Source organism: Astatotilapia calliptera, chromosome 9, assembly GCF_964374335.1.
Source record: "Astatotilapia calliptera chromosome 9, fAstCal68.1, whole genome shotgun sequence".
NCBI lineage: Eukaryota > Metazoa > Chordata > Actinopteri > Cichliformes > Cichlidae > Astatotilapia > Astatotilapia calliptera.
This window is the reverse complement of record NC_137430.1, coordinates 835,933-858,994: the sequence shown is the minus strand read 5'-3', so window position 1 is coordinate 858,994 and position 23,062 is coordinate 835,933. Positions and strand designations below refer to the sequence as shown.

At 40.9% G+C, this 23,062-nt stretch overlaps 1 protein-coding gene and 1 long non-coding RNA gene across 2 annotated transcripts in view; one reads left to right on the top strand and one right to left on the bottom strand.

Moving 5' to 3' along the window:
- The first annotated feature begins 3,081 nt into the window (after positions 1 to 3,081).
- Positions 3,082 to 23,062, top strand: part of reck (reversion-inducing-cysteine-rich protein with kazal motifs) — a 90,220-nt gene continuing 70,239 nt past the window's right edge. Inside the window, exon 1 of the mRNA XM_026180915.2 lies at positions 3,082 to 3,371. Coding sequence (XP_026036700.2) covers positions 3,299 to 3,371 — 73 coding nt within the window. The 5' untranslated portion in view covers positions 3,082 to 3,298. The remainder of the gene's footprint in view (positions 3,372 to 23,062) is intronic.
- On the bottom strand, positions 16,549 to 17,067 carry LOC113029896 (uncharacterized). Its single transcript, XR_003273513.2, has 2 exons — positions 16,751 to 17,067; positions 16,549 to 16,657 (listed from the first exon to the last, which is right to left on the bottom strand). It is a non-coding gene; the product is annotated as an uncharacterized LOC113029896 (long non-coding RNA).

Below are 23,062 nucleotides of genomic sequence, written 5' to 3'. Positions count from 1 at the left end.
ACGTTACTCACATTGAGTAACTTAATGTAAAATGTTACAAACTACATTTTGGGCCATGTAAACTGTAATCTGTAGTGGAAATACATTTCAAAAGTAACCTTCCCAACACTGGTTATGGATTTCAGGCCTATTCAAATGGATAAGGAGCTTCATAAACATACTCAAAACCACAATAGAAATGCAGTGTGAAAAGTAACATTTTACCGGCATCTTCTTCAGGATCTTTTGGCTTTGTTGCAGTGTAGAAGCATAACATTGGCAGCCTCGCTGCCTCTGGGATTCAGAGATTCTTTTATTGCTACCATTTAATTTGCCTTATGAAGAATGTATTAATAACATGTTTCACAGTATCATTTATCAGTAATACTTCCTGCAGGGTTTATAAAATTGCATTGAATATGTCTGTCATCACATTGACCTTTCTATTTTTACAGGTTGAGTTCATTTTATACACAATGCATAAATGTGCTTGGTTAGAGTTGATGTTCCATTCTAGAAGGTTTTAAGCTTCACTGGTGAGAGTGTCCAGATGATACATGCTGAGGGGAGATGAGAACATAGCAGGTTAATTGCATGCACGCTTACGATACACATATTAATCTAGTAGCAGGTCTGAGCGAAGGCCTAAGCGTCTTCTGCTTCAGTTTGAGACTGGCTGCAAAGTACTCTACTTAGTGATTAATGACGAGGGTCCATTATTAGCTCTCAGAGATGCTAAGACCTGAAGTTATTACCCTAAAAGGCAAGTAATGTAGAAAAGGGAAGTTAAATGTTGGTTTCACACTCCAGGATAGGTTTCCCTCTATGCTTCTTGGGAGTCAGCATAGAGGGAAACCTATCCTGGAGTGTGAATACCTCTGAGCTACTGAAAAAGACACAACAGAGACTGTACTTTCTGAGAGTGCTTAGGAAGAACAACATCACACAGAGACTGCTGGTGTCTTTCTACAGAGCCTCCATCGAAAGCATACTAACGTACTGCATAGGCATATGGTACGCTAGCTGCACAGTGGCTCAGAGGAAAGCACTCCAGGGAGTAATCAACGCTGCCCAAAGGACAATCGGCTGCCCTCTCCTCAAACTGAAAGACCTACACAGTTCCCGCTGCCTCAAAAGAGCCCATAACATCATAAAGGACACCTCACACCCTGGACACTCCATGTTCGAACTGCTGCCTTCAGGTAAACGGTATAGAACAACATACACAAGGACTAACAGACTCAAACACAGTTTCTACCCAATTGCAATATCATGTCTCAATGCTACTAAAAGTAGATGACTTTCATTGCCCCTGTTGTCATTTGTGCCCTTGATGTTGGAATGCTTTCAGACATGTTTTGTTGGATGCGCTAACAAATTGACTGAGTGATTGATTGTTTGAGTGATATATCAACTAGGTCGTATGTTGAGTGTCTGTATGGGGCCTTAGGCCTGGATTGCTTGGGTGTATTTACTGTATGAGAACACTGTATTTTATATGTATTTCTATCTTTTATATCATATCTATTATAGTTTTTAAGTATTTATCTTTCGTGATGTTGCACTGACCGGAGACATCTTTCAATTTCATTGTACTTGTGACAATGACAATAAAGAATATTCTATTCTATTTATGGTTATTAGAAGTGTACGTGATGTACCCTTGTCTGCACGGGTTGAACTTTTGCCCGTCTGTCACCATGTATTTTTGAACTGTATTGACGTAGGTGTGATATTTTATCCTATAAAACCAGAACCCAGTGTATTCTTGTCAGAGCAAAACAATCCGTATGCTGACGGTTGGTTGTTCTCCTGTGATAATAAAACTCATCGTTTGATTGCACTTTTCCGGAGCCTCCGTCGTTTGTTGTCTGGTCTGAAGTTGATCGATCTCGCAGCATCAGTAAGGTGGTTCTGTTTAAAGTCGCAAACGTCAAACTATTTCAGATACCTTAGGAGATATGCCATCAGGAAAAAAAAATTCCTTCCTGAAAAATATCTTTTAATCTATTAAGTGGCAATTTGAATTTTTCTAGGTCCACCTCCCTGCTTTGCTCTCACCTGTTTGGCTATTTTTCCATCACTGTGTATCCATCCTATCTCAACATTTCATGCTGCTTTTTGCTTCTTTGTCTGCCTTATTCTTGCATGTGCATGTGAGGTGCTCTCCTTTGAACTTTCATTTCTGTTTTTCATTTTCTCACAAAGTTTCTGCAGAAGTCCTAAAGTCCTAGTTTTCTTTTTGTAAGTGGTTGTTTGCTTTTGCAGAAACTGGGGAAGGCAATTTGGTCTCTTTAGGAGATGTAATTTGCCAAAGTTGCATCGCCATCAATCTGCACAAAAGAAGAAAGAAAAGACAGTCATTTTCTTTAATGTCTACACTGCTAAGCAATGTTAAGGTTAAGCTTCTTAGGTCACCACTAATGCCAGTAGGAAAGTACTGACTGTAGTTAGCAGAAAAGCTATTTTATGCGGAGAGAAATACAGTAATGGAAGAAGCGAGCTAAGGCATAGCCTTTCAGTAAATGCGTAAAAGCGCTATATAAATACAGGCCATCTACCATAAATCTGTTAGCTAATATGGTGTGATATTATATATATATATATATATATATATATATATATATATATATATATATATATATATATGTGTGTGTGTGTGTGTGTGTGTGTGTGTGTGTGTGTGTGTGTTATTGTAAACATTCATTAAAGTCTTTCACTGTACTAAGAGTAACTTATATTATATTATATTATATTATATTATATTATATTATATTATATTATATTATATTATATTACTCATATGGGTAGGCAGCCAGCGTCTGTAATACAAAAACTGCTCATCTGCCGGGACCACTCAGCTCGGAAACGCCAAAAACTCACTGAAATCCGACATTTTTCTTCAGTGAGTTCATTCTGAGATTAAAGTCTTTTATGTCAGATTTCTGCCTTTTTCTCTGACTCGTGTTTGATGACCTCAGTAGTTCTAAAGTCCAAAGCTGATTAGGAGTACTGACTGCTAACAGATTGTGCCTGGGAGGGACTAGTATAGACCTTTATGTGTTTTTCGCTGAGAAACATAATAACAGTGACAGTAAACATGAGGGTTAAACTGCAGCATACACTGAACAGACGTGGAACATCTACTTAACCGGACTCCGGCTTCAATCTGCGCATGCTCTCTGCGGTCGCCAAACCTGGGGTTGTGGACACAGGGAGGGATAGAGAGGGCAGCGAGAGAGCGAGCGGCGACCCAATGAGCAACATGTTGCATTTTCTATGTCTTCTTTTCCACGATGCACTTTAGGATTTCAATAAGATGCGTGTGTGTTTCCAGATAACCAGTTTCCTTCTCGCCGTAAACTTTTACAGCCGGCCAGTGCGAGCTCAGGGTGAGTGTGTGCCTTATATTCTTAAACTCGACTAACTCAGATGTTCGTCTGCTTTAATATTGTGCTGAAAAAACACTGACTGTGTTTATTCAGTGACAACTGGCACAACTGAGATGTACTAAGACTCCACTTTCTTCATATTCTTACAGCCGGATACTTTAATGTGGGTAAATTTAGATACCACACAAAGTCGTCATTAGGTTTTATTCTGAAACTTTAAAGTGTTTGTGTAAACGTCCAAACGTATGATTACGGTTCACTGTTGATAAATAACAAAGGTTGTACTGCAAGCTACCGCCCACCGAGGAATGTGTAAGTGTGGAAATAACGGTACTCACACACACACACACGCATTTGGAAAGTTGGAGCTCCACAGTGATTGGAGATTTTCCTACGCGACAGGATTTAGTGGTAAATGTTGGGCGTGCGGCTTTTCCGATCATCTGAATAACTTTAATATTAGTGAAAGCATTCAGGCGGGCGTTAGCTTTACCCTCCTGCGAAACGCGACGCATTGAGTTGACGTCCTGTTTTAAATACACAGAAGCCTTCGAGCTTTTAAGGACAAAGATCAAAGTTAATCTAAACTCCTCCCAAAATGTATCCTTCTGTCATTTATGGATATATGCTTTCAAAAGAGCAGATTTGTTCCTTGTGCCACAAATTACAGGAAGGAAACGGGGCGGACATAGCGGGTCGGGTGGGCGAGTTAAAAGCGAATGTGACGAGCAGTTTAACGTGTATATACAGAGCTGCTAGGAAGAAGTCTGTCTGTGCTTTATTTATCAGCAAAATCACTGTTCAGCTCGGCTCCTATAAATGTTCCCCAACACATGTGTACTTTAAATAAACAAAATGAAAATGTAGTCCTGAGTTAGGTCTCTGTCTGTGGTGAGAAGGGCACCACAGATGCTGTTTGAATAAAAGAAAGAGCCCATGTAAACATGAATGAAGAGCCAGTCATTAATGCTTTTCATCAACTCTGTGGAAGTTAGTGAGTGTCTTATCTAAAGGGACTCAACTAGCAGCGTGTGAACTGGCGAGCGCTTTGATGTTCAGTGCACATGGGTGCAGGATGTGGATTTGCTCTGGCTAAATATCTGTTTTTTCACCGCTTGCACATCTGTCCTCAACATGAAAGAAACAAAAGACTTAGATCCTCATTCGGGGTGCATATTGTTGGGCAGGCTGGCGACAGGAATAAGGCTCTCGCCATGTGTTATAGTGATGACCGGCCTTTAGTTGATACTGTTTTCTTCACACTTTGTGTAGAAATTCCACACATTATATTTGCTCTGCTGAGTTTTTTGCAAAATTTCTCTCGTCTGCTTGCTTGGTGTGATTCAGTTGTGGAGGCTGGCCAAGAGAGAACGCATCTGGAACCAATTTGACTCCACGGAGCCCGAGGGGGAGAGGAGGGATGTAAATGGCAGCCCTTTTCTTTCCATGTCCACTGTGAGCAGACATGGGCCTGAGTCTCCGAAGCTTAATTATAGTTTGGTGAACAGCAGATTAAAGTGGAGCACACAGAGTTGCATTTCTTGGCCGGGGTTTGGAATATTGCTGGATTGACTCAGAAATAGATGGTTTCACCCAAACAGAAAAACATTTTTTGCTTTTTGTCAGACTAAAAAATCAAAGTTTAAAAAAATGAGAAAGAAATCCAAAGAAATGATAAAAGTAAACAAGGTTTGATTTGAGTTTAACAGGGCAACGATCTGTTCTCAAAACATGTAGCAGGAATTATCATTTTATGTTGTATCGATCCTTTCCCTGCCGCTTATCCTTTTAAAGGATTGTGGGGGGTCTGGAGCCTTTCCCAGTCAGGTGAGAGGGTGGGTACACCCTGGACCCTGTCTGTGTGTGCTTGTTTGTCTGTGTCTATATGTCAGGTCGGGTCTTACACTCCACCTCTCTGGGTACATCTCAGGCCTTCCAAAGTATGGAGGCCTATCTCCGCTCACCACACTCCCTGCCGGTGACTGATGCCCTCAGGGGTCGGTGCGTTGGTGGTTCTTGGTGTCCGGGGCTGGGCGCTCAGGTGTGTACCAGCTCACTCCCGGTGGCTACTTGGCGGGGCCTGGTGCCTGTTGCTCGGTCAGGCCTCCTCTGGGGTGCGGGGGGCCCTCGGGCCTCCGGCCTCTGGGCCTGCGGCTCGGTTCACTCTGGCACAGCTGGCTGCTGGCAGAGCCAGCGGGCACACCACTGCAGCCCCCTCTGGCTTCTGCTCCATGGCTACTGGGTGCCTCCTCATCTGGGGATCTCCTCAGCTCCTCCCAGGAGGGTGGCATGGATGCCCCTCCAGTGGTCCTCCTTGGGCTCTTGTACTCTGGGGCCTCTGGATGTCTGGGGCCTGGATCTCCTCCATGCCTGCTTCATGCCCTGGGGGGCGGGGCTATGGCTCTCTACACCCTCTAGCAGATCGTTACATGTGGAAACCATTTGAATACAAGCGCGCTGATCCACACAGGTGTGCACTGTTCATAGACACAAACTACACCTCTATTGGCTGCTATTTCCAAGCACATTGTGCGCTGTCGGTCCTGCTTGCTGCACAACAACATTCAATATTTAGTTTTTACTGCTGTTTACACTCAGCTAGATTAACGTGATGGTGTTGTGTTTAGTATGTTGCTCTGTTTTTTGCTTGTTTTCTCTTAAGTTTCCTTCCTCTTTCTCTCTCCCTTTCCTATCCCTCACTCATGTCTGTCCCGTCTGTAACAACTGAAAATAAAATAAACAATAACAACAAAGGTCGATCAAATGGACCAATACGGCAATGCCATGATGCTCCATTTGGCAAAGTAAATCCATTGGGTCTCCTTGTTGGTCTTCAGACAGCAATTCTGACGGCTAAAGAACCAAATGGGACAGGCAAAAAAGAAAAAGGTGACACTCTGCACTGGTTGCCAGTGTGTCACAGGGCTTTGGATTACTTTATATATTATCATGCTTTTTACAACTACATGAACGTACTATTGCTGTGTGATTCATTACTGAAGGTTACTCTCCACACCAACACCAACTAGATTTAAATCTTAATATAAATGAGTAACAGTAGGTGGACATTAGGTAAGGCTGCACTTTTTGCTGTGATCTCGTATAGAAAACTATTCTGTGTGTATCTAAAACAGGTCCGCAGCTCCGAACTGTAGTAAAGGGACCTCTGGCTGATACGTTGGGTTCGTGTCGGCTCGTAGCTGAAAACTAGCTTTACTTTGTTGTGTGGGTCAATTTTGCTAGCAGAGACAGAGAGAGGCGTTGAAAGGCTGCTGCAACGGAGCTTATTGTTTCAGAGGAAAACACGAACACAGCGTACAGTCGAGTCTTAACAGCTTACTCACAGCTGGGCCACACTGCCCATCAGGCTACATTCTTTAGGGCGATGCCTGTAACTCTCTGCCTATTGCCTTCTTATTAAATAATTTTTTGAACAATAATTTTTAAAAATATTTCTTCACATCATTATGCGGCTGCAAGCAGAGGTGAGACAATGGCCGCGAGATTGAGACACGGGCATTTGAGCCTCTTAATGCGTGTTCTGTTTTAGTTTGTACTGGCATGGAATTACCAAAAACAGAGAGGGGACAGCCGAACATATGAAACAGGAAAAGACCGCTGTGTAATCCCTTTATTTCAACAAAGTAACTGTACTCTGAATACCACCTTTTTAAACTGTAACAGAATACAGTTACTCGTATTTTGAATACATAACAGCGGTACATGTATTCCATTACTCCCCAACACTGCAGATAGTTACCCTAGCCTCACTAACTTCATGTCTTTGGGAGGAAGTAGTACACAAACACAAGGAGAACCTGGCCTGATGAGGGAATTGAACCCATAACCTTGACACTGTGAGGTAACAGTGTGAACCACCATGCCATCCGTTATAATTCATGCCATCATACATTTTTTCTTAAAACCCTCACTTTGATAGTTCCAGCATTCCCAGTGTTTTGCTTGGACAGAGATGGCTGACCCCCGTACTTTGCTCCCCAGAGACTTAGTTGAAAACACATTGCTATCAAAGGCAGCAGCAGCATAGCTGTAGATTGTAAACACACATTTTCAGAACAAGAGAATGAATCTCAGAGTAACACATTATGACATTCATATGTAGGGTGTCATTAAATACCATTTGGTTAGCAGCTGTATCGCAGATCTACTTCCTGTGCACCTACAACCAATTTCTAAACTCTTTAAAAGTTGTATTAATGACTTTCAAATCATTTTGTGTAGTGACTTTGCACCAGTGCAGGCAGGAGGATTTTGTGGTTGATTCACTTGCAGACAAAGAATCCAGCTTCAAGGTGCAGCTCCATTTGTGCATCTTTATGCTTCAGTAATCAGGCTAAACAGCAGTCAAGTCTAAAGACAAGCAAGCTACTCCAAGGCAACCTAAACAATTCAAAACAACTGACATGCACACAAAGTGAAGCGGCCAACCAAAAGTACACACTACACCCTATTTATGTTACCTTAACGTTTCCTCTTTATTAGCTGAAAGATATCCCACACGACATGCATGCCAGTTGTAACTCCAGGAACAGACATGCAGTTATCCTTTTACATTAAGTCATGATTTCTGCCTCCAGCTGGAAACACACTTTAGTACGGGGCCTTTCTTCGTCAGCAACTCTTCCCATTCCCGTCTTGTCAATGAAAAGAGTCATAAAGTTGTGCTTTATGTCAGACCACTTAGGTCTTTCCTACAATATTTGCTGAAGCAGGTATTCCTTGGAAAACCTCCATGAGAGATCAGCCATAGACTGGACCTATACTCAGCAGTGACGTGCAGATGTGATCCTTTTGAACTTCCCTTAGGAAGCAGGCAGGAAGGGAGATGTCTTTAATAAGAAGAGATGATTGGGAGCAATGTTCCCTGTAATGTTTCATGTGTCTGAGCGAACACACAAACTGAGCGTCCCTTGGACCGCTGTGAGCGACATCAGACGTGTGCACTGTGGTCACGCCAGCATCCAAGTTACATGTTTATTAAAGTAATCAAATTACAGCATTTACATTTATGTTAGACTACTTTTAATTAATGCTTTAGCCCACTTACAATGAAAATGAAAACAATCTTCTTCATGACCTGTGCAGCATGTTAACACTATTGGAAGGAAAAATAACTTGAACTCCAATTTTGAAAACACAACTTTATTTAAAAAAAAAATAAAGCTCTGACTTGTATTATGAGTCTGTGGTCTGGGAGAGAGTCTGTAACTCTGTCTGCAAATACAGTAAATACTGACCAACGTTGGGCAATTAATTATATAGTTACTTCTTCAAAAAAGTAACTGAGTTATGCAAACAACAAAGTGTTTTGCAGCTGTTTACCTAAAAATGCAGCCAAGGCGTTTTTTAAACAAACATTTCAAACTATTTACAGAACAATCAGCTGTTCTGCATCAAATCTGATGCCACACAGATTATTTGTGCCGCTCCAAAAATAATTTCTGTCCACTATGAGATGAAGGAGAACAACAGCCTGATACCTGCAGGCCTGACAGCAGCAGATGTGTCACTGCTGTAACTCCTGTAACACTCAGCAGGCGCCTCATTGTTCTGACACACAACAAAACTACTGACTACACTACACACTAACTACACACTAACTACACACTAACTACACAAGATTAGCTTTGTCCGTCAGTTGTTCCGTCTGTCCTGCTCACGTCTCCAATGGTTGTACACGTTGTCATTAACGTGGCTTCACTCCACATCAGCCGCTTTGCTAAAACACCGGTGTCGCACATAAGGACGCTGTCACAGCCTGTCAGCGACGCTGATTAGCTGCGTATATACGAATGTGAATTGCATCAATGGCTGGACTGTGGGATAAGGTGGCATCGTTGTAATCCCATACTTGAGCAGCCAGTCACTGACTAACACTGCAAAAAAGAATTGTTAACGTATTTATTTTAATTTCAAATCAGGTTAGATTTGTTTTGTGCGCAATGCAGATTTTCTGTGCGCAGAGACGTGCCAGCAGTGCGCAGCTTAGAGGGAACACTGATTGGGGGTTAATGGTTCTAAATCATTGGGGTCTTTACATGGCTTAGTGGTTGTTGTTGGCCCAGACAGGCATTAACCCTTCCACTGCTGCTCTGCTTTTTGCCACTTTCAGTTTGCTCCATGTCTCTTCTGACTGTTTCTCCTCATATTTAGAAGAGTTAAGTTCCAGCTTTTATTCTTCCTGTCAAATCATCCTGGACTCTGTGGCTCCATTAAGAACTAGGCAGCCTAAAGCTGAGCCTAATGACAGAACCTTTGCTGTCAGAAGGCAACGTCACCGAGCAGAACATCGGTGGAAAAAAAGATGAACTGCAGGTGTCATTTCAAAGTTTAAACCACTGCTGGCATCACAACCAAACATGTTGCAAACAGGATTTCTGCCGACAGTCATAACTGTCCTCGTGTGTTATTTAACACTTTTGTTCTTAATACTCCACATAATGTCTGTTTGTACGCCTCTCCAGTCATCTTCAGTGCTTCCTTATTGAAAATGTTTCCACCACCAGGGCTGGTATCACAGCTCCATCTGTCTCTGTCCCTGGCACTGCTGCTTTCACTCAGTTTAAGCCTTTGATGCTCTCACTTTTAGAGGAAATGGTTCACCATATTAAGCCCTCAGGTTCGTCCTGTGATCCTGTCCCTAACAATTTTTTAAAATAAATTTAGCGTAGTATAGGGCAGTCTGTTCTTACCATTATTAGCAGCAGTCTGTTCTCTGGTGAGGTTCCTGCAAAATGCAAATGTGCAGCAGAGCAGCCACTGCTTAAGAAGCCTGGCCTTGATCACGCTGTCCTGGCTAATTACAGACCTATTATAAGCTGCATTTCCTTTATAATGTTTTCTAAATATTTATTTGAAAAATATTTTCTAGATGAGCACCAAATCTGCATCAGTAAGGGTCTCTGACAACATCCTTCTTGCATGTGATTCTGGTAACCACGTTGTTCTGGTTCTGCTTGATTTAACCGCTGTCTTGAACACAGTAGACCATAACATTTTAAAATCTCGATTACATTACTCAGTGGGCACTTAAATGCTTTAGGTCTTTCTCTATTCTCTACCTTCTCTATTCTGAATCATCTGCTGCTTCTCTGGCATCCCAAAGGGCTCAATTTTAGGGCCACTGCTCTTTCCGTTATACCTGCTTTAAACTTTTTACATTTTAATGAAAATAAAATAGAGGTGGTGGTGTTTAGAGCCAGTGGTCCCTGTCAGTCCTCCTCTGTTGATTTGGGACCCCAAACCAACAGAAGTATATTCTAAACCTGTTATTACTGAGCTTGGTTATAAGTTGAAAAGTCAAATCAGAGCTGTGTTCAGTTTTTATCATTTAAAGCGATTGGCAAGGATGAAATCGCTTCTTTTTAGGCAACACTGGCAAACAGTGATGCATACTTTTATGGATTACAGTAATTCACTTTGTGTGACAGTCAATCAATCGTTATTCTTGCGTCTGCAGCTGGTTCAAAATGCAGCTGCATGACTTTAACAGGAAACAGGAACTCGTGAAAGAGAGCACATAAGCCCTGTTCACTGCACTGGCTGCCTGAGTTCATTTTAAAAGTCTTATATCTGTTTTAAAATGTTCTCACAGTCTTGCTGCAGCTTACCTCTCTGAGCATCTTCATCGCTACATGGATGTCAGATTCTAAGGTCAGCTGACCAGCTGCTCCTAGAAGTACCAAGATCCAGGAGAAAGCTCAGAGGGGGCGGGGCTTTCTCTACTGTTGCACGTTAGCCAGGCCACTTTTTAAAACGCATCTTAAAACCCATTTTTATTTGTTGGCTTTTGACCTTAGCAAGACTTCACTTTTCTTCTTTTTTTTTTACCTTTTTAATTGGTTTGTTTTATATCTTATGCATTTTTATTTTGTAGTTCCAATGTACAGCACTTTGTGTCAGTTGAGTTCATTTTAAAGCACTTTATATGGTATGGTGTTGTATGGTATGGCATTATTGGATGTGTTAACATCTGTTAACTATAGCTTCCACTTAACAGAGAGCATTTTGCAGTTCCTCTTCATTAAGACTCTAAGCTTTAACAATCGAATTAAGGAGTTTTTGTGTATTTCCAACTACATAGTTTTTACAGCTCTCATATTCACACTCCTATTCAACACTTTTATTTTAGCTGTAGAAGCAGCAATAGCTGTCTCGATCTCAAGCTGTTCCCTTCTTGCCTTTAACTTACATTTTTCAGTGCCTAAGGCTTTTCTTTGTGTCAAGGATGCTGCATATGCAAGCAGAACAGCACACTCTGCTTCCTCTTTCTGCTGTACAAACAATATGGATGAAATTTGATGAGCAGCCACCAGCTGAGCTTCTTGCAAAACTGAGACCTGATTTCTTTTCAGCTGGTGTAGCTGTCAGTGACACGCTGTCATCTGGGCTCAAATCTTCTTGATGCTGTTTTCAGCTTCAGTTATAAAGCCACTGAACTGCTCCTCTTTTAGAATAGAATAGAATAGAATTCAACTTTATTGTCATTGCACATGCACAGGTACAGGGCAACGAAATGCAGTTTGCATCCATCCAGAAGTGCTTTAGTGATATAGATATATTACAATATATATTAGCAATAATATAGATATGTGAGTATATTACAGAAATGGGTCTATTATGGTATGTTATAATGTACACGGTATGAAGTATGTTGTGAATATTCTATAACTAAGTATGTACAGGCTATGAACAGGATATAAATATGAAAAACTATACAGAATATGAAATAAATAACTTTACAGAATCTGAGATATACAGCTATACAGAAATGGGAACTATGCAAGTTGTAAACAGTTGTAGGGTTAAAGATTATTGAATGTACAGAATGATTATTTACACAGAGCTATACAGTAGTGCAGTTAAGATAAGTGAGGGTGTAGATAGTTTCTACAGAGGCTATATAAAGTGCTAGTGGTTGTGAGTGGTGGTTCAGTCCATGTTATTATTGTGTGTTTGAGGGTACAGTTGTCCATTGTGGGTGTGTGTATGTTCAGTCCATGAGTTTAACGTGGGTCAGATGTCAGGAGGCAGAGTTCAGGAGTCTGACAGCTGTGGGGAAGAAGCTGTTCCGGTACCTGGTGGTCTTAGTCCGGAGGCTCCTGTAGCGCCTCCCAGAGGGCAGGAGGGTGAAGAGTCCATGTGATGGGTGACTGGGGTCTTTGATGATTTTCCCAGCCCTTTTCAGACACCGCTTCCTGTAGATGTCTTTTATGGCAGGAAGTGGTGCTCCGGCGATGCGCTGGGCAGTTTTCACGACCCTCTGCAACGCCTTCCGGTCCGAGGCGGAGCAGTTCCCGTACCAGACTGTTATACAGTTGGTCAGGATGCTCTCGATGGTGCAGCGATAGAAGTTCACCAGGATGTCTGAGGACAGGTGGTTCTTCCTCAGAGTCCTCAAGAAGAAGAGGCGCTGGTGAGCCTTCTTGACCAGCTTGGAGCAGTTGGTCGTCCAGGTGAGATCCTCGGAGATGTGGACTCCCAGGAACTTGAAGCTGCTCACACGCTCCACAGCCGTCCCCTTAATGTGGATGGGTGGATGTGGGTCAGCATTCCTCCTGTAGTCCACAATGAGCTCCTTGGTCTTCTCGGTGTTAAGCAGCAGGTTGTTTCTGTCGCACCACTCAGCCAGACGATCCACCTCCTCCCTGTAGGCGGCCTCATCGTTGTCACTGATGAGGCCAATCACCGTGGTGTCATCTGCAAACTTAATGATGGTGTTGGAACCATCAGCAGGTCTGCAGTCGTGGGAGAAGAGGGAGTAGAGGAAAGGGCTCATCACACAGCCTTGTGGTACACTGGTGTTCATCGTGATTGTAGATGAACAGTGGTTATCCAGCCGGACATGTTGGGGGCGGTTGGTCAGGAAGTCCAGTAACCATTTGCAGATGAGGGAACTGATACCCAGGTCTGTCAGTTTCCTGATGAGTTGTGAGGGGTGGATTGTATTGAATGCTGAACTGAAGTCTATAAACAGCATTCTGGCGTAGGTGTTGTTGTTGTCCAGGTGTGAGAGGACAGAGTGCAGTGCAATGGAGACTGCATCCTCTGTGCTCCTGTTCTGGCGGTATGCAAATTGGTGGGGGTCCAGGGTGGGGGGGAGACAGGATTTGAAGTGTGCTAGGACCAGCTGCTCTAAGCACTTAGTGATGATGGGGGTGAGTGCTACTGGGCGGTAGTCATTGAGGCAAGATGGGTTGGAGTTTTTGGGTATCGGGACGATGGAGGTGGATTTGAAGCAGGCCGGTACCACAGCGTGGGCCAAGGACAGATTGAATATGTCTGTGAGCACTCCTGCAAGCTCCCCAGAACACGCTCTGAGAACACGCCCGGGGATGCCATCAGGACCTGCAGCCTTGTGGACATTGATCCTGCTCAGCACCGCTCCTACATCGGTGGGGGAGAGAGTCAGAGGTTGGTGGTCTGGCGTCACGTCTGCTTTGGTTGTGGTTGTGGGGTTCCCTCGCTCAAAGCGAGCATAAAAGTTGTTGAGCTCGTTGAGGAAGGAGACATCAGAGGATGCGGGGGAGGGTTTGGTGGTCCTGTAGTCTGTGATGGTCTGGAGTCCTTGCCACATGCGAGATGGCTTTTGGACTGAACCAAAACATGTGGTCCACATTCTTTCCATCTTCTGGCAACACATGTGTTTGCACATGTGAATTCTTCATGTAGTTCTGAGAAAATATTTAAATGCTCATCGGGTGGCTGTAGCTCAGGTGGTAGAGCTACAGCCACCTGATGGTGGCTCTAGCTCTGAAGGTTGGTGGTTTGATTCCTGGCTTCCCCTAGTCTGCATGCCAAATATCCTTGGGCATGTAGACTTGGGCAAGATACTAATCCCAAGTTGCTCTCCGATGCATCCATCGGAGTGTGAATGTTAGCTATAAAGCACTTAGAATGATGTGCTGGTGTAAATGAGTGAATGCACAAGTTGTGTAAAGTGCTTTGAGTGCTCAGATGAGCAGAAAAGTGCTATGTAAGAACCAGTCCATTTACCATCAACGATGTCATTAGTCCATCAATTGTATTCATTTTCAAAGTGGACCAAAGCGTGGACCTTTTTGTGTTTATGTGCCTGCCCAGCTGTTCTTCCAGACCCTTCAGGGTTTACCTTTGTGCCCCCTTGTGGCCAGTCACACTACTGCAGCTTGGTTATCTGGAGCTAGACTCTTGCATGCCTTCATCCTTTTACACAGCTTCTAATTTAACAGGTGTTCATGAAAACATGGTCTATGACACAAAGGCTCATTGGCTCATTTTATTAGAAGCTGAGTAACGTAATGAGGCAGAACACTCAGAAGCAGGATGGTTTTACTTAATGTAGTGGCTTATCTTCTTATAGTATATGAATTCCCGCTTACTTGGTTGTTTTGCTTCCACCATGATAAAAATCACCCTTCCTGCACAGCTTTTTCTCTCTCCCAGTTGTACTTCAAGATCAGTTAACCATCAAAAATCTGTTTCTGCATAATTCGCTTGCTTATTATGCACCAGTCTACTGTTGTGTACAGTGCTGTCGCCCGCTGTCTATTTTTGTTTGTTTGTTTTTCTTCAAAAATGACCTCTGACAATAAAGCCTCATTTCTGCTGTTCAGTACCAAAGATGTTGAAACTTTTACAAATGATGCCAAATTGCAAAACTCTTAGCCGTGTCTCTAATGAAACCTCTGTAACTTTGCTCTGCTTTACTTCAGCAGCATCAGGTAATCATGTTCTTATGTTGATTCATGTTTTCTTCAGTTTTTGATCTACTGCAGAACTGACTTTATAAAGCCAGGCCAGGAACATCTCCTTCATATTTTTCTGTCTCTTATCTTCAGTTACTTTGACACAAAGGCATCTGCTGTGGTGCTTACACCTTCGATGAAGTCTCACAAGTGTCAGCTTTGTTTTTATACATAGATATGGATATGTAGTGATAAATGATCATAATTATAATATTTCTGAGTGTCTGAGTCAAAATTGAACCAAATCGGGACCTTGTGAATCCGAATTGAATCAGTTCTAGAAATCAGTGACGAAACCCAGCCCTAGTGATCAGTCCCTTACAGTATGAATCACCTGTTGTTGTCACGCTGTATAAATAAACAGGTCCCAGCAAGCCAAATGGAGTGCAGCTCTGACAGTGGCTGATTGACAGTAGCTCAATAAGACTTTCAGTTGGCCTAAAAGTGATTCTGGCAAACCATCAGTCGACTCAGGAGGGGAAAGCAGTGCTTTACTCACATTGTATGCAGCGGCAGTGGGATGCTGCTGACTTCAACAGAGGATATAAGCAGGCTGTAAAAGGAACACTTTAAAGATCTCCGCAATCCCACTGCCATACCCTTTGCAATGGAAGCAGAGTCTGGGGATCTTCTGGTTGCATGAGCTGGACGAGGTAGCCAGGGTAAGGAAAGTCTGGGCTTCTCTTCTCAGACTGCTTCCCCTGTGACCTGAAACCAGATAAGTGGTGCAAAATGGATGGATGGATGGATGGATGGATGCATGGATGGATGCATGCATGCACGGATCGATGCATGCATGATGCATGCATGGATGGATGGATGGATGGGTATTTCACATTAACCTGTCACCTCATCTGCACCTTATCTACAGTGGTTATCATATTTACACATTCGGCTGGTCATAGATAAATTAGCACAGGTGTATTGTTTTGACTGGGTCCATAATGAGCTGAGATTATCCTCGTACTAACAAATTCTCATATTGGACCCACTTGGTGGATTTAAATGTCGTCATGTTTACCGACACAGACATGCTCTGTTCCAAAGCTGAACTTTTAGCCGTTTGGTGGTGTTTTTGACAGGAACTCTTGAAAAGGAATGTCTGCCCTTCGGTAGACATCAGTAAACAATGGCATCTGGGCAGTGGATTAAGAGCCAGATTTCTTCCTCCTCTCTGGTGCTCCTCCCCTGGGTGTCGCCCAGGATGCTTTAGTTTATAGACATTTGTCAAGTAGAAATATTGCTGTTCTAACATTTCACCCTCTGCTTGTGCCTGTACTTGTTATGTCATTTCCTGATCCATACACACATGATACACTCAAAAAGCAATGTATTAGACATTATGTTACGTAAGGCCCAAAATGGCCTCCGTACAAGAAAGTAGTAGCTCTAATATTGACCAGTAACGAACCACCACACGCACACTGTAATGGGTTACACAAGATTTATTTGTTCTTTCTCCGGGTAAAACTACTGGCTGAAGACACAACTCTGGCCAGGAATCCAAGGCCCAAAGCCACCGCGGTCAGGGTTGTTAGCCTGGTTACAAACAGGGGAAAGGTGGTCACTTGGAAGAACAAGCAGCCAAAACGTATCAATCCTGCAGCTTCCTCAAAAAGGCTTGCCACCCACCTTTTCAGGCCTGACTTCGTTCGAGGCTGGGTCTCCACATCACATCCTGGGAGCTGGAACTTCCCCAAAACTGGTCCAGTTTCCTTGTCAGGGGCACAGAGAGTCTCCAGTCCAGTGTTTGTTTTCCTGCCTTCCAGCACATCCACTCACATCCCAATAAGAATGAGTCCTCCCTCCAACATCCTCAGTTTATTTTAAAAGCAAAACCAGGCCAGGTTAAAAATCTTTTCCATTAAAATGTGCACACTTCATCCTGGATCTTCGAAGCTTCCCTGCTTCACCAGTGTCCTACAAAAAAAAAACAACGACAACCCCTACTTCCTCTTTCCTCTCCCCTTTATAGAGAAGGGCTCCAATCCTCCCCAATCAGCTGCTCCCTGTATTCAACTCCAAATAGCTGGCAGCTGGACTAGAGTAGAATCTCCACTCCCACATGGGTGTGGCCCACACCTCGCATCAAACACAAAAAACACCAAAGCATGCAATTAATACAAAACAAAATCTAAAGAAATGCCAACCCAAAAGCTTAGTGGGGATTCTCTCCATCCTTTTCCACCATGCTATACTCTGTAACAATTACTCATTACTTTAATTTATAGTAATGCAGTAGGTTATTTAATTATTTACTTGAAAAAGTAATTTGTTACACTACTCAACGCATTGCTTTGATTTTACTTACGATTTTAAACTTTAGGGATGTAAAAACATTTACTGGTATAAATGGATGCTACAGATACAGCTCCTTTGAAATGACAGACTCACGCTACCCTCCTATCATACTGACTTTATTTTTCTGTAGACAGTGTGTACATATTAAGGGTGTAAAACTATTGCAGTGTGAACTCGTGCTTTTAGATATAGAAACTGTAGTAAGAGAGAGCGAGACAGGAATGATTTCAGCTGGATTTTTATTCTTATTTCCACATATAAGGAGACATATTTGGACTTACATGTGTGCAAACATTGTCAGTTATGAAGTTTAACATATGTAGATACTTACACCCTCTGAGTGACGATTACAGTAATGCAGATGTTCAAACCCAAACAAACTAACTTTGTCTCACTGAGAAAACAAACTGAAAACCTGCAGATGAAGAAATTGACCTACAGGCAGAACTGCAGTAGCACTTTCAGTAAATCTATGACATTTTGCAAACATCTGTACATTTTGTTCACAATGTTCTCAGGAACATTAATGAAATAACAGTGTATACCTGTTTCACATTTTCACTGCCTAACATCTACTCCTACTAGCAGCGAGTGAGAGATCAAATGAGTATTATTTAGTATGATGAATTAATACTGAGCCAGCTGAATTTAGCTTTCTGGTGTGTCCCTTCATAACAGTCCCAGGTTCTCGTGTTGCCTACCCTGGTTCAGAATGATTATTACTAACACAGGCATGGTGCTAAGAATAAAACAGGCCCGTGTGCATGTTCAAACATTTTGTATACACCTTTGTTTTTGTGCAGAATAAGAAAGTTGAATGAATAAATTCATCCAATTCTGTTGTTTGAGGAGGCAGACGTTTTCTCCAAGCTAATCTAGAAGTACATTTCTATATTGAGTAATACACAAACCATTTTTTAAATTCCACCTCATGAGGATATTTTTTTTTCCAATGCATTGGGCAGGAAGGAATATGATGCATTTGCTTCCATGTGTGGGCTGCAGCAAACACAATCATGTGGAAAGGTCTTTACGTATCCTCTGCCAGAACCTCTGCACAGGCATACGGGACCACATAGCATGCATGTAGTTCTCAGTGGAAATGCCTGAGCATATGCTTGACTCTGCGTGCCTCACATCCTTTCTTCTGTGTAGTGTGCTCCATGGACAGTTTTGTATTGTATGAGTTGTAAGTTCAGGCTTTTAGTCATTTTGAAGATGTTTAAGCCTCTTTGTGTCCAAAGGTTTGATCTGGATTGATTGATTGATTGGTAATTTATTTCAACATGTGAACAATATACAAGTACATTTAGAAAAGAAATAAGAGAGAAAAAAAATACTATACAAATTACATACAAAAAACCATTCTGATTAATTTACATGTTGAAAGGGAGTGGGAAGAAGTATACACTTATTTAATCCCACCCCTTTGCCATAAATTATCAGTGAATATTTAGTCAGCTTCCTTACTGATATAATTTGTAATAAAAATAGTGAACAGATTTCTGATATACTATATACTATAATATCACATCATGAATTTTTTGTTTGTTTTTAAATAGAGACATTCACTTAATTTAAATATTTTCCTTTTCTTTATAGATCGAGAAGATCATATTTTTATAACTCTTTTTGAACAGTTTTATGTTTGGACATTGCTTTAATTCCATATTCAGTTTGTTCCATAGTTTCACTCCTTGAACAGAAACACAAAAGCCTTTTCTTGTAGTACGTACCTTCATTGTTTTGAAGTTACAAAAACCCCTTAAATTATAACTTCCTTCTTTCAAAAAAAACATACTCTGAATATTTCCTGGCAGTTCTTTATTTTTTGCTTTGAATAGAATTTGTGCTGTTTGGAATTTCACTATATCGTCAATTTTCAATATTTCAGACTGCAAAAATAGTGAGTTTGTATGTTCCCTATAACCTGCATTGTGGATGATTCGAATTGCTTTTTTTGAAGAGTAAAAAGTGAATGTAATGTGGTTTTATAGTTATTGCCCCAGACCTCTGCACAATAGCTTAAGTATGGTGAAACCAGTGAACAGTAGAGAATATGAAGTGATGTTCTGTCGAATACCTGTTTTGCCTTGTTTAGTACTGCAATGCTTCGTGATACTTTGGAATGAACATATCTTACGTGAGCTCTCCAGTTAAGTTTTTCATCTATTATTACCCCCAGAAATTTATTTTCACTGACTCTTTCAATATCAACACCATTTATTTGAATCTTTGCATTTGTATTTAAACTACTATTTCCAAATAACATCAGTTTAGATTTATTCAAATTTAATGATAATTTGTTTTTATCAAGCCAGAACTTCACTTTACTTATTTCATTAGTCATATCCTCCAATAAATTCTGCAGATCATCACCAGAGCAAAAAATGTTTGTATCGTCAGCAAAGAGAACCATTTTTAATACATTGGACACTTTACAGATGTCGTTAATGTACAAGTTGAAGAATTTTGGACCCAAAACTGACCCTTGGGGTACACCACAAGCAATGTGCATACATAAGGAGCAACCACCATTTATTTTCACAAACTGCTTTCTGTCACTTAAATAACTCCGGACCCAATCTAAAACTACCGCTCTGACACCATAACGTTCCAGTTTTCTTATTAATATATCAGGATCTATAGTGTCAAATGCCTTTGTCAAGTCTATGAATAACCCAGCCACATATTGCTTTTTGTCTATGGAATTTGTGATGTATTCTATTGAATCCAATAGTGCCGATGATGTTGATCTGCTTGATCTGAATCCGTACTGACTCTCAGTGAGTAGTTTATGTTTATCTATAAATTTTTCCAGTCTGTTTTTAAACAGTTTTTCAAGAACTTTTGAGAATTGAGGTAGTAAAGAGACAGGCCTGTAGTTTGTGAAATGGTGTTTGTTGCCAGATTTGTATAGAGGTATAACTTTTGCTATTTTCATTCTGTCTGGAAATCGACCAGTTTGAAATGATAAATTACAGATGTATGTAAATGGTTTTATAATAGCCTCAATGACTCTTTTAACCACTATCATATCAATATCATTACAATCCAAAGATTTGTGATTTGTACATTTTTTGACAATTTCAAGAACTTCATTTTCATCAACGGCTGTGAGAAACATAGAATATGGATTTCTGTCAATCAGTGTATCGGGTTTTTCCTGTGCTTTCCCAGGATGAGTGATTGTTCTTGCTAAATTTGGTCCAGCAGTTACAAAGAATTCATTGAGACTATTTGCCACAACATCCATATTGTATTCTTCATGGTCATTACAAATGAAATACTTGGGATAGTTCTTTTGTCCAGTCCCACATTTTATAACACTGTTCAGGATTTCCCATAATCTTTTATTATTATTTCTATTTATATCTAATTGCTTCTGTTGGATTGTAGTGTTATTTTATGCCATGTTAGACCCCGAATTAAAGATTGTGAATTATTATGTAGTTTAGTTTGCATTTTCCTCCTGAATTAGAAGAAGCTGATAACTATTGCATTAGCTAAACTGATTTGCATTACATTAAACTGCTGACTTGTTGTGAATGAATGACATTGTTTTATGATGCATTATACTGCTGAGTTATAAGAAATACTGTTCGCAGAGAGTTATTGTCTTATTTGTCTGATTAGAAGAGAATATGCTGGAGTTTTCTGCCCCATCTCAGCAGGAGCAGATAAACAGGGAGCCAAGGTCGTAGCTTAGACGCCGTGTGAGAGAGAGCATGCGAATGTTTAGGCTTTTTATGATAAGGTGGAGGCACCAGACGCTATAAAAGTTTGAGCAATGCTCCACCATTTTGAGATCAGAGGCTGTCTGCATACAGTGTCCATCTCCCACGCGTGTGATCATTAAAATCATCGTTTGACTCAACCCGACCGGACCAGTGTTGTTATTGTGGTTTTTTCTCTTGTCTCCATCCCCAATTTTGAACTCGTAACAGTTCTTATAGTATTCCATTTTACTAAATCTAAGTATATTAGTTAACCTATTTTTATATCTTTTGTATCTGATTTCAGCATCTTTAGTTCTCGTTCTTAAGAACTCTCTGTATAGAGCATTTTTCTTCATACATGCATTTTGCAGACCTTTTGTTATCCATGGACAGTCCATATATTTCTGTTTCCTACTATATTGCTTTATTGGACAGTTGGTATTGTACAGTAATGTAAATATTCTAAGGAATTTATTATAAGCACTATTAACGTCCTGTTCCTGATATACTTCACCCCAGTTTTCCTTCAATAAATCTTTTTTAAATGCATTCATTCTTTCTTCTGTTCTTACTCGTCTGTACTCTTTTTTACTGTCCATTTTATTGATCTTGTAATTCCTATCATAGATTGTAAAAATTGGCAGATGGTCACTTATGTCGTTAATCAGGAGTCCACTTACAGTCTTATTTTCAATGTCATTTGTAAAAACGTTGTCTATGAGAATTGCACAATGTGATGTAATCCTGGTAGGTCTAGTAATTTTAGGGAATAGATTCATACAGTGCATTGTGTTTATAAATTCCTCAGTGGTTTTATGTTTATTTGGGTTTAGCAAATCAATATTGAAGTCTCCACAAATGAAAACTTTTTTGCGAGCTATTTCAATAAATGTTTCTTCTATCCAGTCTTTAAATGTCTCAATACTACTACCTGGAGCTCTGTATATACAGCTAATGATTACATTTTTACTTTTTTCTTTACAAATTTCAACTGTAATACATTCTAGTACATTATCAATCACCATCGTCATCTTTTCCACCACATTAAATTTCAAGGATTTGTCCACATACAAGGCCACTCCTCCTCCTCCTTTGTTTCGCCTAGTTATAAATGTGAATTCATAACCCTCCAGTTCAAAGTCTGTTCCTTTTTCCATATTGATCCAAGTTTCTGATAAGGCAATGACACTAAATGGATGTGAAAACTGGTTAAGATATTCTTTGATATGACTAAAATTAGCATAGAGACTTCTACAGTTAAAGTGGATAATTGATCATTTATTCTCAGTTTTAATCCTCTGATTGTAGTCTTTATTTGTATAGTAGCAGCAATTGTTATTGTTAGATGAGAAAAAGTTGTTGTCTGGATCTATTTCATATTCCAAGTCGTGTGTATTGTGATCCATATAGTTAAATGTTTTCAGTTCCAATTGATCATATTCTGCAACTGTCTGACTGATGCAGCTGATTCTTCCAGATGTATCTGAGTTCTTCCTTCCAGTGTGTGTCATAAGTGAGTGTGTGGTTGTCTGTTACCTTGTTTGCCGTCCAGATCGTGTTGCTCACTGATATTTTTCGAGATCCGCCATATTTTTAATGGTCAGAACTTTGGCTTCCTCTGGTGATCCGTTTAGTTTAATGAATATTTTGCAGTTCGTCGTCCAAGTGCTTTGGATTTTTCCCAGCTTCTTAAGGTGTCGCGTTTTTTTGGCTATTTCAGCGTTGTGTTTGGTTAGATGTTCATTGATAAAGACATTAGATCCTTTTAATTTTCTTCCTTGTTTCAGCAGCGTAATCTTGTGCTTTTGATTTACAAACCTTAATATAATAGCCGGTATGTTGCCGTTCCTCCTGGGAAGAGGGTGGCATGCTTCGACAGAGTTACAGTCCAGGGCAATCCCTTTGGACCGCAGGAAAGCAGCCA